General features: G+C 34.9%; 1 protein-coding gene across 1 annotated transcript in view; it reads left to right on the forward strand.

Annotated features, from left to right (window-relative positions):
* LOC140327667 (bactericidal permeability-increasing protein-like) overlaps positions 1-9,040 on the forward strand; it is a 24,558-nt gene extending 15,518 nt beyond the window's left edge. The window contains exons 12-17 of the mRNA XM_072407036.1: positions 143-310; positions 4,027-4,097; positions 5,506-5,548; positions 6,078-6,141; positions 6,253-6,329; positions 8,830-9,040. Of these exons, the coding sequence (XP_072263137.1) occupies positions 143-310; positions 4,027-4,097; positions 5,506-5,548; positions 6,078-6,141; positions 6,253-6,329; positions 8,830-8,928 (522 nt within the window). The 3' untranslated portion in view covers positions 8,929-9,040. The remainder of the gene's footprint in view (positions 1-142; positions 311-4,026; positions 4,098-5,505; positions 5,549-6,077; positions 6,142-6,252; positions 6,330-8,829) is intronic.
* Positions 9,041-14,157: the final 5,117 nt, after the last annotated feature.

Raw genomic sequence — 14,157 nt, forward strand, 5'->3', positions numbered from 1 at the left:
TGTTTGCATACTTAACTCTTTTGGGCTGGGATCGTTAGGACGTCAGAACCAACCTTAATCTTAAAAAATAGTACTGAGATCCTAGTGACAGATTTTACTGTTCCATTTCATGATTGTTATCTATTCTTTTTTTTTCTTACAGATGAGAGACCATTACCCTGTGTCTGAGGCTATGATGATTACCTTAAAAGCCACAAAGCCTCCCGTCATACACCTAACATCTCAGCTAGCAATGGAAATGGAAGGCTATATGGAGGCCATGGTTGTTCTTCCTTTTTTCATCACAAGGCAAATCTATGCTGTCAATATTGTAAGTCCTATCTGTTTAAGGACTAAAAATAAATATTTTTAAATGACACCTTGATACTAAAGTTGTGAACATGGAACACAGTCATGCTAAGGTAATATGTTCAATAGAATAGAGTGCTGGAACATACCGACGCAGAATTCTTGATACTCCCACTAAGACTGGGTTGAACTCAATATATTACAATAGGGGTGAATAAACGTACCCACTGTAGCAGCACTACTGATTGGATGGCACCTATATATAGAATAGAAATGAAGCACTAAATGGTTATAGATCCTTTTCCCTGTTGCTGGGAAATCTCTCTTGATCTAATTGAAGCGAACCAATCCCAAGTGAGGGATGTTGGCCTTGGCCAGCCATAGGCTAAAGAAAATAGATAGATACCTGGCGACAATTGTGATGATGGATCCAGTGTTATATGTGAGTAACAATGTGGACCTGTACAGAGGGGGGAGATGCTACTGGTGACATTTAGTTCTGCCCTCATATAAAGCCATGTAATAAGTAAGATATTTAGTTAAGACTTCAAAGTAAATGTGGATATATACAGGACATGAATAGGATTAGAATGAATGATATTGTGCTAAAAAATGCAAAATTGACTGAATAAGAAAAATTAACTTTTAAAGAGCTTGCATACACTTTAAGAACTGTTTGTAAATAGGTATACTACCTCTGTAAAATGTATTACTAATTAGTCTCGGGTCTTGTGTACCTTATGAAAAGTGAATGCCTAGTATGTTTTATATAAGGTATGTGACAAAAATTCCTTACAAAAGAAGTGAGCATTTTTTTTTGTGTATGATTTTTAGTTTTAGCTAAGACATTGATAAGACATATAAGATATGTAATAAATAAAATATGTTTTTTTTTATATATATAATTGAAGAAAGCTCTTTAGATTTACAAAATTCTATCTTCCTGTACAAAAAGTACCCAAACGTATACCCTTGTAGCACTATTGAGATTCTCAGGTAAAAGCAGTGTGTCCTTCCAGCCAGCCACAATTCTTATTTATATTATGCTAGTCAAAATAAAGGGCCCAGGTCCTTTTCTTAAATATGGGGCATCTGAAAATACTTTTTTTTCAAATACATTACACTCAATGCTGATTTCATTAGTGATTTCGGATCGCGAATACGAATGCGCGACCGATAATCCGATTCTGCTTGATGAATCAGGGGCAATGTGTTCACCCCTTCAGAATGTCTTGCAATGTAGGCATATGCACATCCTGTAAAACAGACAAATCACATTGAATACCCTAAATTATGCATGCGGCTGATGCCTTAAAAAAGTCCTACATGTGTTTTAGGGCATGCAATGTGAATATTTACTAAAATGTTATATAGGCGCTGCCACATTTATAGATTTTTTTAAACTTCTCTTTATCTGCAGAATTGATTAACATTTTGTGCTTTTGTATTTCTGCCTTATCACATAACATTGGTTACTAGTGTCTATTTCAATTCATATTGCATTGCCATGGTCCTCTGTTATCATTATTAACCTCTGAACAAAGTATTGCAGCTATTAAATTAATTTATCCCTATGATGTAGTCAGAAAGCCCGAGAAGGCTGAAGGAAATCAGTATAAATTAGATATAGCAAAAGGAGGAAAGGGTGAAAATAATTTTATAAAAAGAAATGAAAAGTTGTGCATGATACACAGCAGTTTAGCACAATAAATGTCATTTGGGCTAGAGCACGTATGTGCTGCTTATAATGTAAAAAAAAATGTTAAAGACATATTTGTTAAAAATGTAAAGACTTATTTAAATGTTAAACATCTAATTAAATACTTTAAATGAAGATAAACAATATATAATATAAATAGATATATATTGTTTTTCATGTAAATGAAATATACAATTCCAGAAACAGGAACATTAAAAAAAAACAGGAAATATACTATTGAGTCAAGTATTAACCTAGGACAGAAAATGGACCTGCCCAAGCCAACATTCAAAATAGTAAACAGTAATAAACCAATCTAAAAAAAAAGAAGGACTACATCCAAATAAATACATCCATTGTGTATTCTTTTTTTAAAACATTTATTTAAAAAAAAATCAAATGAACGAAGCCTATATATCCCCTCCCCCTTTTTTACAGGTGAAAACATTTTATACTTTTGATTTATTTGTAATGTGTCACTTTCTCTTAAATGATCTTTTGTGGCACTGGTAGACAGAGCTGTGTCATTTTGCAAAGTGTTACAAATAGCTTGTGTTTTTGATCTAAGATAAACACAGTTGCATGACATTCCAATAGCTGGTACGAGAATATAAACTGAGGTTCTATTTCTAATAGCATTTTGAAGACAAAAAAATATACAGTTAGGTCTATAAATATTTGGACAGAGACAACTTTTTTCTAACTTTGGCTCTGTACCAAAATTAATTTTAAATGAAACAACTCAGATGCAGTTGAACTGCAGACTTTCAGCTTTATTTCAGTGGGTTGAACAAAAAAGATTGCATATAAATAGTGAGGAACTAAAGCTTTTTTTTAACACAATTACTTTATTTCAGGGGCACAAAAGTAATTGGACAAATTAAAAAGCTGAAAATAAAGTGTTAATTTCTAATACTTGGTTGAAAACCCTTTGCTGGCAATGACAGTTCAGGGGCACAAAAGTAATTGGACAAATTAAAAAGCTGAAAATAAAGTGTTAATTTCTAATACTTGGTTGAAAACCCTTTGCTGGCAATGACAGGCTGTAGTCTTGAACTCATGGACATCACCAGGTGCTCGATTCTGCGATCACCCACCACTGTTGTCTTCCAGGTCCAGGTCTTTTGGTGTTGCTGAGTTCACCAGTGCTTTGTTTCTTTCTCCTGATGTACCAAACTGTAGATTTTGCCTCACATAATATTGTAGTCATTTCTCGGATGGGATTTTTCTGTTTTTGCAGCTTAAGAATGGCTTGTTTCACTTGCATGGAGAGCTCCTTTGACCGCATGTTGTCTGTTCACAGCAAAATCTTCCACATACAAGCACCCCCTCCCTCAAATAAACTCCAGGCCTTTTATCTGGTTAATTGATATAGGAAAGGAATTGCCCACGCCAGCCCATTAAATAGCCTTTTTTAGTCAGCTGTGCAATTACTTTTGAGCCCCTGAAATGAAGTGATTGTGTTAAAAGGCTTTAGTTCCTCACATTTTAAGCAATCTTTTTGTTCAACCCACTGAATTAAAGCTGAAAGTCTGCAGTTCAACTGCATCTGAGTTGTTTCTTTAAAATTATTTGTGGTATTGTACAGAACCAAAATTGGAAAAAAGTTGTCTCTGTCCAAATATTTATGGACCTAACTGTATACTCAAGTATATATGGTATATTTTCTAGATGCCTTTAGGCCAATCTTATAATGCATCATTTAACTTTACGTACAGGGGGCTTTGCTGGCACCCATTACAGTGACCATAACACTACACACTCACAGGATGCCCTTGCCTTAATCATTTAGCTCAAAAGACTGACATTATATTGTGACATGAAAAAACTATTGGTACAAAAAACAAAAAAACAAAAAAACAACAACAGCAAATTAGCCTTTAATTGGGCTTAAATATGTCTAAACCCAATCACTAAAATCTTGTATAATAGTGCCTTTCACTGATACAGGATGTATCAGAATATAATGTTTTTTTTAGACTAGACAAGTTTCATGATGTAAAACCCGGTAAAGCCTACGCTTCTTTTTTTCCTTACAGAAAGCCACGCTTATTGCAACTTCACTGCAAATTGTAGACCTGAAACTGGTGGTTTCTTTTGCCTTGGATAGGTAAAAAACTTACATATTCCTCACAAAAAAACCAAACAGTGAAAGCATGATTTACAGTAAAAATTTTGTCTGATTAGAGACAATGTGAATATTAAATATGTTGTTTGTGGATCCAGGGAACACAAGTGCTCTCTATAAGCAGATATTATTCCTATGTATGTATCATCCCCACTCATTACATTTCCCAATCTCATCCAACTGTTTCATTTATTCACAACTGCATAAGGGCTTTGTGTTAATATAAGCAAATCTTGAGCTCTCAATATTAACCTCCCAGCCAGCGCTGTAGTGGGGCGGGCACAGGTGGGAATGCCATGCCCTCACTTTTTTTGTAAGTGGGCACGCTAGCCAACTCTTTATTTACAAAGAATTTTTCAGTGGTCTGCGGGTCTGGTGGGTGCACCCCCCAGAGCCGCTAACCATGTCTCTTGTATGGATCGCAGGCTCAGGGCGGTGGACAGTGTGTCTCTGAACACAACCCGCCCATTCTCCCATGGCAGGCTCAGACCTGCGATGAGAGAGTGCCCAGGTTCTAGTATCATGAAATCACTCTGGGGGAAATGTCTTCCCCTTTTGAGTGACACAGGCAGGGGTATAACGGGGAGGGCCCATACTGTGCCCCCTTTTCTGTTTTTATGACTACACCCCTGCTCCCATCAGATTTGGTTCACTTCTAAAAGATTTGGATTTCCAATGGATTTTAAGCATACTCAAGCTTAAGCATCCAACTCACTCCCGCAATACTCTCCCTTTACTAGACCAATTACCCTCGCTTGTTTTGTGAAATTTACATGGATTTATATACATGGATAGCATCCCATCCTCATGATTTGGGAAACTTGCCACAATCAAGATGGATGTTTTTTTATATGTCTTTCATATGTCTTCTGCACTTTCCCCATTCTGATCCCATTGCAAGATCTACAATGACTCCATCATAAGATTTTAGCCTTCATCTGAGATACTGGGAAGAGCAGAAACCATCGTAAAACACTTCCTAAAAGTATTTACTTACTCCCAAAACCAAAGGAGGGCTAAGGGGTACCCAACCTCCCAATATTTTATAATGCCACACAGAAGCACAATTAGCACAAAGTTCTTTTACAGAACACAAAAAGCAACAAAAATGTTTTTTTTTAAGCCTGAGGAAAGGTTAAAACCTTAGTACTGATTTTTTTTGTCTGGTTTCCATCAGAAGATACCTCTCTCACTTCATCCTTTAGTGGAAATCATTAGACCTGTGCAATCTCATGCCATTTCAGAACCCCTACAAGTATTGGCAATGATGCTTATATTTCATGTCATGTGTCCTGGAGGGCTGGGGTGGTTGGTACTCTGGATTGACCTTATTTTCCTTTTTCGAATCACAAGAAACTCATTTTATTTTCTTTTTTTTTTTTTTATTTAGGTTGCAATTTTCAGAGTTCAGAAGTAAAGTTGGGTATGTTTATGTAAGTATAGAGTTGTGTGTCTATAAACCATGTAATAATATTACACACAAGTACAGAACATTGTTCTAAACCTTTATAAAAACTTGAAGCAATACCAATCTCAAGGATGGATCCCCAGCTTTTAGATGTCAACAAGAACAATTGTTGACGCAACTTCCCTGTCCTGCAGATGTAACAGGAAAGGAGAGAAAATATCTCTAAAGTTAACAAAATCACTTAGAGTTTCATTACAGGAATAGATGGTTCCATTGATACCAAACTACTACATAGCAGCCAGGGAGCTAATATTTTTAAAGGTAATAGCAGCCTCCATAATCTCCTATAACAGAGACCCTTTAACTGTGTACAAAAAAGCTTTAGGTCATTCTAAGCCTATCTTCATTTATCAATTAAATTTTAAAATACATTTTACAATCCAACTAGATTTTTTTTAAATGCAGCCCTAAGATTTGAGTTATGTGCTCTTGATTTAATTTTTTTTAATGTTTTTATAATTAATAGCAGGTTATTGTTTTTTTCAATTGTGCAGGTTTCCGAATTGGAGGAGTCACTGGGACACAGTTTAAAAGAATCTGCACTTCTAGCAATTAACAGTGAGATATTCATATCTGTTTCTTTTTTTTCTATGCATATTTTGCTGTTTTCTCTCTTTCTCTTCTCTCTCTTTCTTTCACACACACTAATATACTACTTATCACACCTAGATGGTTTACGTGGAGGCATTCCTATGCCAACATTGGCTAACATAACTCTGCAGGAATCAACGCTACAAATTATGCCTGTAAGTCTGTTTTTTCTCTAATTATAAATACATTTTTTAGGTCTTTTCAACCCTTACAATAAAGTACTTATATATAAACTTTTAGATAGCATTATATTTTGTGTGGTTGAAAGTGTTAAAAGTGCTTTTCATAAGTATAACATTTGCAGTTTACATTTGCATAGGAATTTCTTCCTTAAGGCTTACCAGAATATAGACACGTGACTTGAGTAATGCACTAATTAAAATGCATATTGCAAAAATGTAATGCACTGCCCTTTATTGTAACACTGTGCAAAGCTTATTAGAATAAAATGTTATATAGTAGTTTTAATGTGCTTTTAGCATGCTGTGAGTCTATATTGTATCACACATGAAAAGAAAAGATGTATAAAGGTACCTTAGACTTTTTTTTTTTTTTTGTCGTTAGTACTAAATTGTCATGCATGTAAACTTATTCATGTAGAATATTACTGCCACTTTTGTCCTATAGGTATAATTTTATCATTCTAACTTGTTGTTTTTACCTGTATACGGCTGTATTTCCCATCTAAATTCTGCATATTTTTCATTTGGATAGAGCATGGAAAATCCTCTGTTAGGTTTTTTTATTGCCAGCTTAATAGCAAAATGCCAAAATCTCTAGTGTAGGTGAGTGTCCTAAAAAGAAATACCAGTCAAGAGATTGGCAATAGAAACAATAACTTCAGGCCCCTGGGCTCCATCTTCATTTTGCTGTCCATAGCCAGGGTAGGGACAACGACAGGACTTTTGGGTGATAGTCCTGGATACCCTGCGTTCAAAATATGATCTTATTTTACAGGGTTAATTAACGTAATTTAACACGGAAGACTCAGAACATCTTGTGGCAAATTCTTATATTGCAGTCTGAGCTGATTTATGTTTTTTTATTTTGCTTTTTTTATTCTTTTAACTTTTATTGTGACCTTGAGGAGATTCATGCCTCTGTGTGTCCTAATTGTTGACAATGAGACCATTGTCTCTGGAACAATAAGTGAGAAATTCAAGATTCAAGCAACAACCTACTAAAAGGAATAATTTAGAAACATTTACTCTTACTAATTCTACATTTGGCATTAGATGCATTTCATGCCCATCAACATGTTCACACAGTACATTTATTTGTATTAGGGTATCTGCTGTACAAACTGTTCCTAGCTAGCACATCCCTGCTCTAGTAGAGCACAGATTTAATAGAACTAAATGTACTCTCATGTAAACTGTACCTGCTTACACTACAATCGGATGATTAATGATCTAGGGTGCATGACTATCACCATTGTCAAACCCAATTCACCAGCTTGTAGATTGTCAGTCAGCACCCCGGCTGCACCTAGTACTGGTTTTGAGATTGGTATGACTGACTGTGTTGCTGAAAACATCCAACCCTTGGCTGCATTGTTGGGGAAGATCTTGAAAAGTGAACATCTGCTATGTTCTAAGGAACATCTACAAATCCCTTTTGTGCCTAAGCAGTACCCCTAGCAGTGCCTTCCTAGTATGAGGGTACCTAGGCACTAATGTGACTCAGGAGTAAGGAAATTTGGAGTAAGATTTGGTGAGGTCACTACTGTTCTGCTCACTCTTCTCCTTGCTGGAGGCTCTAACAAGAGGAAGCAAAGCCCTGCCTCTATCAAAAGGTGCCTCTATATAGAGACACAGAACAAGACATGGTAAGCTAATAATGCAGAAAGATCCACTGTAGGGAGACCACATTTAATACCAAGGTCTAATTATGCTTCCTGCCTGTCTTTTGTCCATGAACATTTGGACAATGTTCATGGTTCCTTTACTTGTTATAGATAATCTTTTAAAGTTAAATTTTTTTTTATCTAAAAAAAATCATAAACCAGAAATAATAATACTAAAAATGTGTATAGTGCAGTTTTCAGATTGCAGCACAAATTACAGTATTGATAATAGTTTACCTGCTTGGTGACAAATCTATTACATTATTGGCAGACTAAGACACTACAATGCCTGACCCAAAAAGACGGTTTAGTCTGTATAAAACTACATAGGCTGTTCCTGGCTTTGAATCGAATGTGATCTCATTGGCTTTATTGCAGTCAGATCACAACTACAGGATGCCAATGTGCTCCAGGGGGTCTAATAGACTTCATATGTCTCATAAAGAAATTGTCATCTCACTGCAATGCTGTCACATAAGGAACTTGTCCAAAACCATGCTGCATAATCCAGAATGGGAAGAATAATTCTATGGCTATTATTTAGAGTTTAACTCTAAAGCATCGAACTTATATTTCCTGTAGGACAAGTTACCTACAATTTTGAGTATAGTAGTTCTTCCCTATTTTCTGGGCACAGGCAGTTTTACCAAGGTCACCATATGTCGACATTGGCGGAAGATTCAACTGTGGTAGAATCCAATAATGCCTGAATTATTATTTCTGGATGATGTAAAGTATGAAGAATTGCATTTTAGTGATGGTCTGATATAAGAGTGAATTTACAGTAATAAATGTGAACTTTTTAAAAGGGATTCCTACTGGCGTCAATGGACATGTACTACATTCCATGGAGAAAATTATTAGACATTCTACCCGAGCATCGGTCTTCAAATTATACCAAGCAGTGAAGATTATTGCATGGTACCTGGATGGCTGCTCAGCAGGTCGCATAATGGTTTGTGGTTTGGATGTGGTGTGTAACCTTGCAGATCATTCTAATAAACTGTAGTTTTATTAGTACTCTTTATTGTCTCTTTCGGGAACAGATGTGACACAGTGGGCCTGACAATGGGCCTGACAATGGGCCTGACAATGGGCCTGACTTATTAAAGCTCTTCAAAGCTGAGAAGGATACACTTTCATCAGTGAAGCTGGGTGATACAGAAAACCTGGAATGGATCTGTTCCAGGATTGAAAACATTTGCTAACAAATAGCTTCACTGATGAAAGTGTATCCTCTCCAACCTTGGGCCAATGGGTGCCACATCCAGTTTCAATCTATACCATCTATAAACACCAACATGGACCTTTAAGGTACCTTTTCATTATTTACAAAAATCTAACCAAAATCATTTATTTTACAATTTTATTTAAAATATAGTTATTCGGATTATAAAACGTGAATTATCTTGTAGAAACATGCATATGATATATGTCCAGTCCTAAAATTGATGATGTTTGCAGGTTCTGGTTCGTCAGGAACTGTAGGACTGGTATTAATAATCAACTACAACAATATACCAACAATAGCATTTACATTATATTTATATGACATCTCGCCCCTGAGTTTTTCTCATAATCAAAGTTATTAGATATCCACACTTACATTATATATCTCTACCAATTAAAAACATGTCAAACCTTTGCTGTCATATATTCTAGTGTTTAAGACTCTCACAATGGGGTAACAACAATGATGGTGTCCAGGATCTTGCCTAGGGTTTTATATATCATGGCATGATTTAACATTTTTCAGCAGCTCTCTCATAACAACTCAACATCTGTTAATTATGTATCCTAGAATATCATTTATTTCTTTATATATCACATTGTTGCAACTCCAAGATTCTACCAGCAGAATATATAAAATGCAGATATAATGTGGTTGCAAAGATGATGCAGAAGATTTCAGCAGACCTGAAATACAACAAAGCATGATTAAAAGAAGAAAACAATTATTTTAACTATCAATATCGGAAAGAAAGAAAGCATTTTTTATGGCAAACTCATGCTGTTAAAAAACTACTTTATTTAAACAATATAGAAAAAAATAAAACATATATTTGATACAAAATGATTGTTGTGTTCACACAGGAAGCTGTCAGTATTGTAAACAATATAAGCATTGGGCTTCTTACATACAGGTACTAAAACCCAATTAAAATAGACCGTTCACTCTTGATCAAAGATTTATTGAAAAGTTAGTCTCATGCCTGACTCGTTTCGCACTGTGGCTTCCTCAGGGGATATTGAGACCTAAATTAACTGTATCATAATATACATAATAGGTATACATTAATTCACGTGTTACAAATAAACTTATCATTAGCACATAGAATACTATATGTATGTTATTAATATGTATATTTTGTACTAATGATATGTTCATTTGTAACACATGAATTAATGTATACCTATTATGTATATTATGATACAGGTAATTTAGGTCTCAATATCCCCTGAGGAAGCCACAGTGCGAAACGCATTGGGATTGAAGCTCTAACTTTTTATTGAATTTTTGATCAAGATTGAAAGGTCTGTTTTTATTGGGTTTCAGTAACTGTATGTATGTAATACTTATATTGTTTACAATACTGACGGCTTCCTTTGTGAATACAACCGTCATTTTGTATTAAATATGAGTTTTATTTCTTTATATTAAAGTATTTAATGTTTTTTAACAGCATGAGTTTGCCATAAAAAGCCTCTTTCTTTATTTACGATATTGATAACCTAATTGGCTTGGCAACTACTACAATAGAAATTTCAGTATTTTTCTTTGGGATATACTTTTTCACTACTAAGTATTTTATTTAAATAAAAGGAAATTGTTTGATACATATCCCACTGACAAAGGAAATATCATGCAGTTAGGGTGTCCTCCAGGGTGAACTCCAGACAGACGAATAAACATACCATTTAAATACATATATAATTTTATTTTTTTTGACAAATATATTTATTTGATCCTGAGAATGTAAGTATTGATTAACAAAAGAATAAAGATTTATATTATATAAATATAAATATATATATATATTGACGTCTTCATTTTTAGGGCTGTTGTACCTGTTTCTGTAAATGGGTAAGGGGTAATACTTTTTCCTCAGGGTGACAGATATCTTGGGACCCCTAATTAAAGGAGGGTCTTACGTTCCAAATAATCGCCCAATCTGCAGACCCCTACAACACAGGGGTTACATTGGGGAACTGGGTCATCTCCCCTGCTGATGGTTCTTGCAACAATTGGGGTCAGGTGGGGGCTACACATATTTGGCTCCTTCTGTTTTTAGCAAGCTAGAATCCAGAAATGCTTTTATGGACAGGAGGGAGGAGGGGAATTCATGTATGCTGCCCTATTCGCTATCCAAAAAAGTTTTCAGGCCTAATAAAGGGTCTTGTTTAAATACTTTGGATGAACACTTTGGTTTCATGCAGAGGGATTAGCTACTGTACACGAGGGAACTAGTGGAAGTCGTAATTCTGTCATTTCCAAGTTCTGAGTTTCATCTTAGAAGCTGCAAATTCTGAGCTGAAACTGAAAACTCACCATACAATTTTTTTAGAAAAAAAACATGAACAGAAAACTGTTAAACCGATTCTGGAATTCTGGACAGCCACAGAGGTTCTGTTACTAATCCCACATTCAGAATTGATGACCAGTCATGTCAAGCAATCCCAGCATAAGGCTAATGTTGATGATGTAGGTTTTCCACCTATTTTACCATAAAGGACCGATGTGCTAATGATTTCTAACTATTAACAATTGCTTATTAGGTTTATAGCTAATATTGGTGTGGTAAAGAAAAAACAGCAATAAAGATTGTTTTTATCTTTCCCACTGGTGCGAGTATTCTTACTTTCTGTTCTGAGACACACAGAAATTCCATTTCATTATTTTCAATAAGAAAATTCAAGAGTATTTCCATAATTTTCCATTTTCAATAAAACAAAGATACATGACAAAAACATAAAGGGAAAAAAGTAAAAAGAAATATGACAGGCATTTGTTGACAATCAGGAGCCGCAGCTCTAACAGAAAAACATAGAGTACAAAACATATTTAAACTAAATGTTCACAGAAATTCCATTTTTTTACAAGAATTGTATGAATATGTCATCCAAAACTGAGGAGTTTGTGACAGGTCAAAGTGATGATAACTGACACCAAGACAGGAATTGAATCTTGCATGTTTGGATTGCCATTCTCTATCTCTCCAAACTTAAAAAAAGCAAACAAAAAAAAAACCAAAAAAGTATTTTATATACTTCAAGCAACCAAAATTGGTAATAAAATATGCAATGTATATATATCGATATTGATATATCGATATGTGATATATACTCCTTGATCAGTAAATGCAAAAAAAGTGTCTTTGCTTGCTTAAACTGGTGAGCCAATTTCAAGAAAAAGGGACAAATATGTTAATGTGTGTTCTTGTGAGGTTTTTGCTTCCAGGATGAGACAAGTGTTCATTATCAATGCAGATTTTTTTTCATAAAAAGTTATTATCTTTTTATGCAACTTCCTGCAGGATCAATATTCATGTCAATAACCAGAACCCACAATCAAATGTCCCTGTTTATATGCCTCTAAAAGCCTCTAATATGCCTCTTTGATGGACATCAGCTGATTGTCGCTGGAAATGATCTTTTTAATCGTTTCTAGTGACAGATGAACCAGTGTGTGCTAGACATATAACCCTCTGTGCTCTCCTCCATAGCAGTCATTCCCAATCAGTCATTCATCAACCCACAGTGGCAGATTGATAGACAACGTAAGGGGATGGCTTGACTTATCAGAATTACGAGCGTAATCATATGCTTCAAGTCACTATTAGTCTTTGTAAATCTATATATTATTTGTAAATCCACGCCAACTAAGATCATTTTGGGAGGAACCCAATTATGTACCAGTATGTTTTTCGGATGAAGAACAGAGGAGTTCTTTTAGGATCCAGAAAAGGAGTCTCAGAGGTGACAACAGAAAGAAGGGACCATTGGAGACGTGCAGTGCTGAATTACCAATCTTCCACACCAAGAAATACAAAGCAGTATTGAGTATACCTTCATTTATAGGGTAGGAAAAAAAATATAAAAAGGGTAAATGGGTTGGGTATAGAGGTTAGAATTTATCCTAGAGATGGGTCTGGGAACTGTGATATTAAAAAAGTTTAACCTTTATTTAAAGGAGATATTGCTGATTCATCTTTTTTCTTTACCAAATGTTATAGAATACTATTAAGTATTTGTGGCATGCTAGCACTGCAGCTATTTATGAGTCTTGTAATTACCGATCAATTGCTTGTCAGTCTGGTATAAGATGTATTTCAGGAATGTATAATGATATTCTATACTAATGGATTGGGTAATAGATTCTTTTGTTCGTTAATTGTACAGTGTTCAACCCTGTCTGGAAAAACTAATCGTCTCCCAATGTAATGGTCACTTACACACATAGCTTTGATTTGATGAATTATAAGTATTTTAATGAGATGGTTATGACACCAGTGGCATTGAACCAAAGATCTAACAGGGCAGAAGGAGCACACAGACCTGAAAGACATTCAGCAGCCTCATGGTGTTGAATCATGAATATGCAACAGGTAGTTACATCTTTCAACTGATTCACAAAAAATTAATTGTTTAAAAGAAAATGTATTGTATTGTACTAAGGCATGATGCCAAATTTACTAAAAATAAATTTACATATACAAAAAATCGTGACTTAACCCCCCTAGAATTCTTATTCTGTATGTATATAGTGTTACATTTTTTTGCATAGAAATTTATTTTACAGTGTAGACTTATAATTCTTAGGCATAACTCACCAAAATATGTCTAATATTTGATAAATTTATTATTAATCTTTAAATAAAAATAGTAAAACGTAATATAACTGTACAGTAGCATGTATTATATATATAATATATTTATATATATTTAATATGAATAACTTTGTATTTGATTCAATACAGTTATTTTGTATTGAATCCAATACAAAAATTATTTAAACTTCCGGCCACGATTCCCGCATGAACCAACGTCACTGGGGAAACCCCAGAGAACGTCTCTGCAGTCGCCAGGAGAGGATCGAAGAAGGAAGATGCCGCCGGAAGACCTGCATGGACGAGAAG

Source organism: Pyxicephalus adspersus, chromosome 3 (assembly GCF_032062135.1).
Source record: "Pyxicephalus adspersus chromosome 3, UCB_Pads_2.0, whole genome shotgun sequence".
NCBI lineage: Eukaryota > Metazoa > Chordata > Amphibia > Anura > Pyxicephalidae > Pyxicephalus > Pyxicephalus adspersus.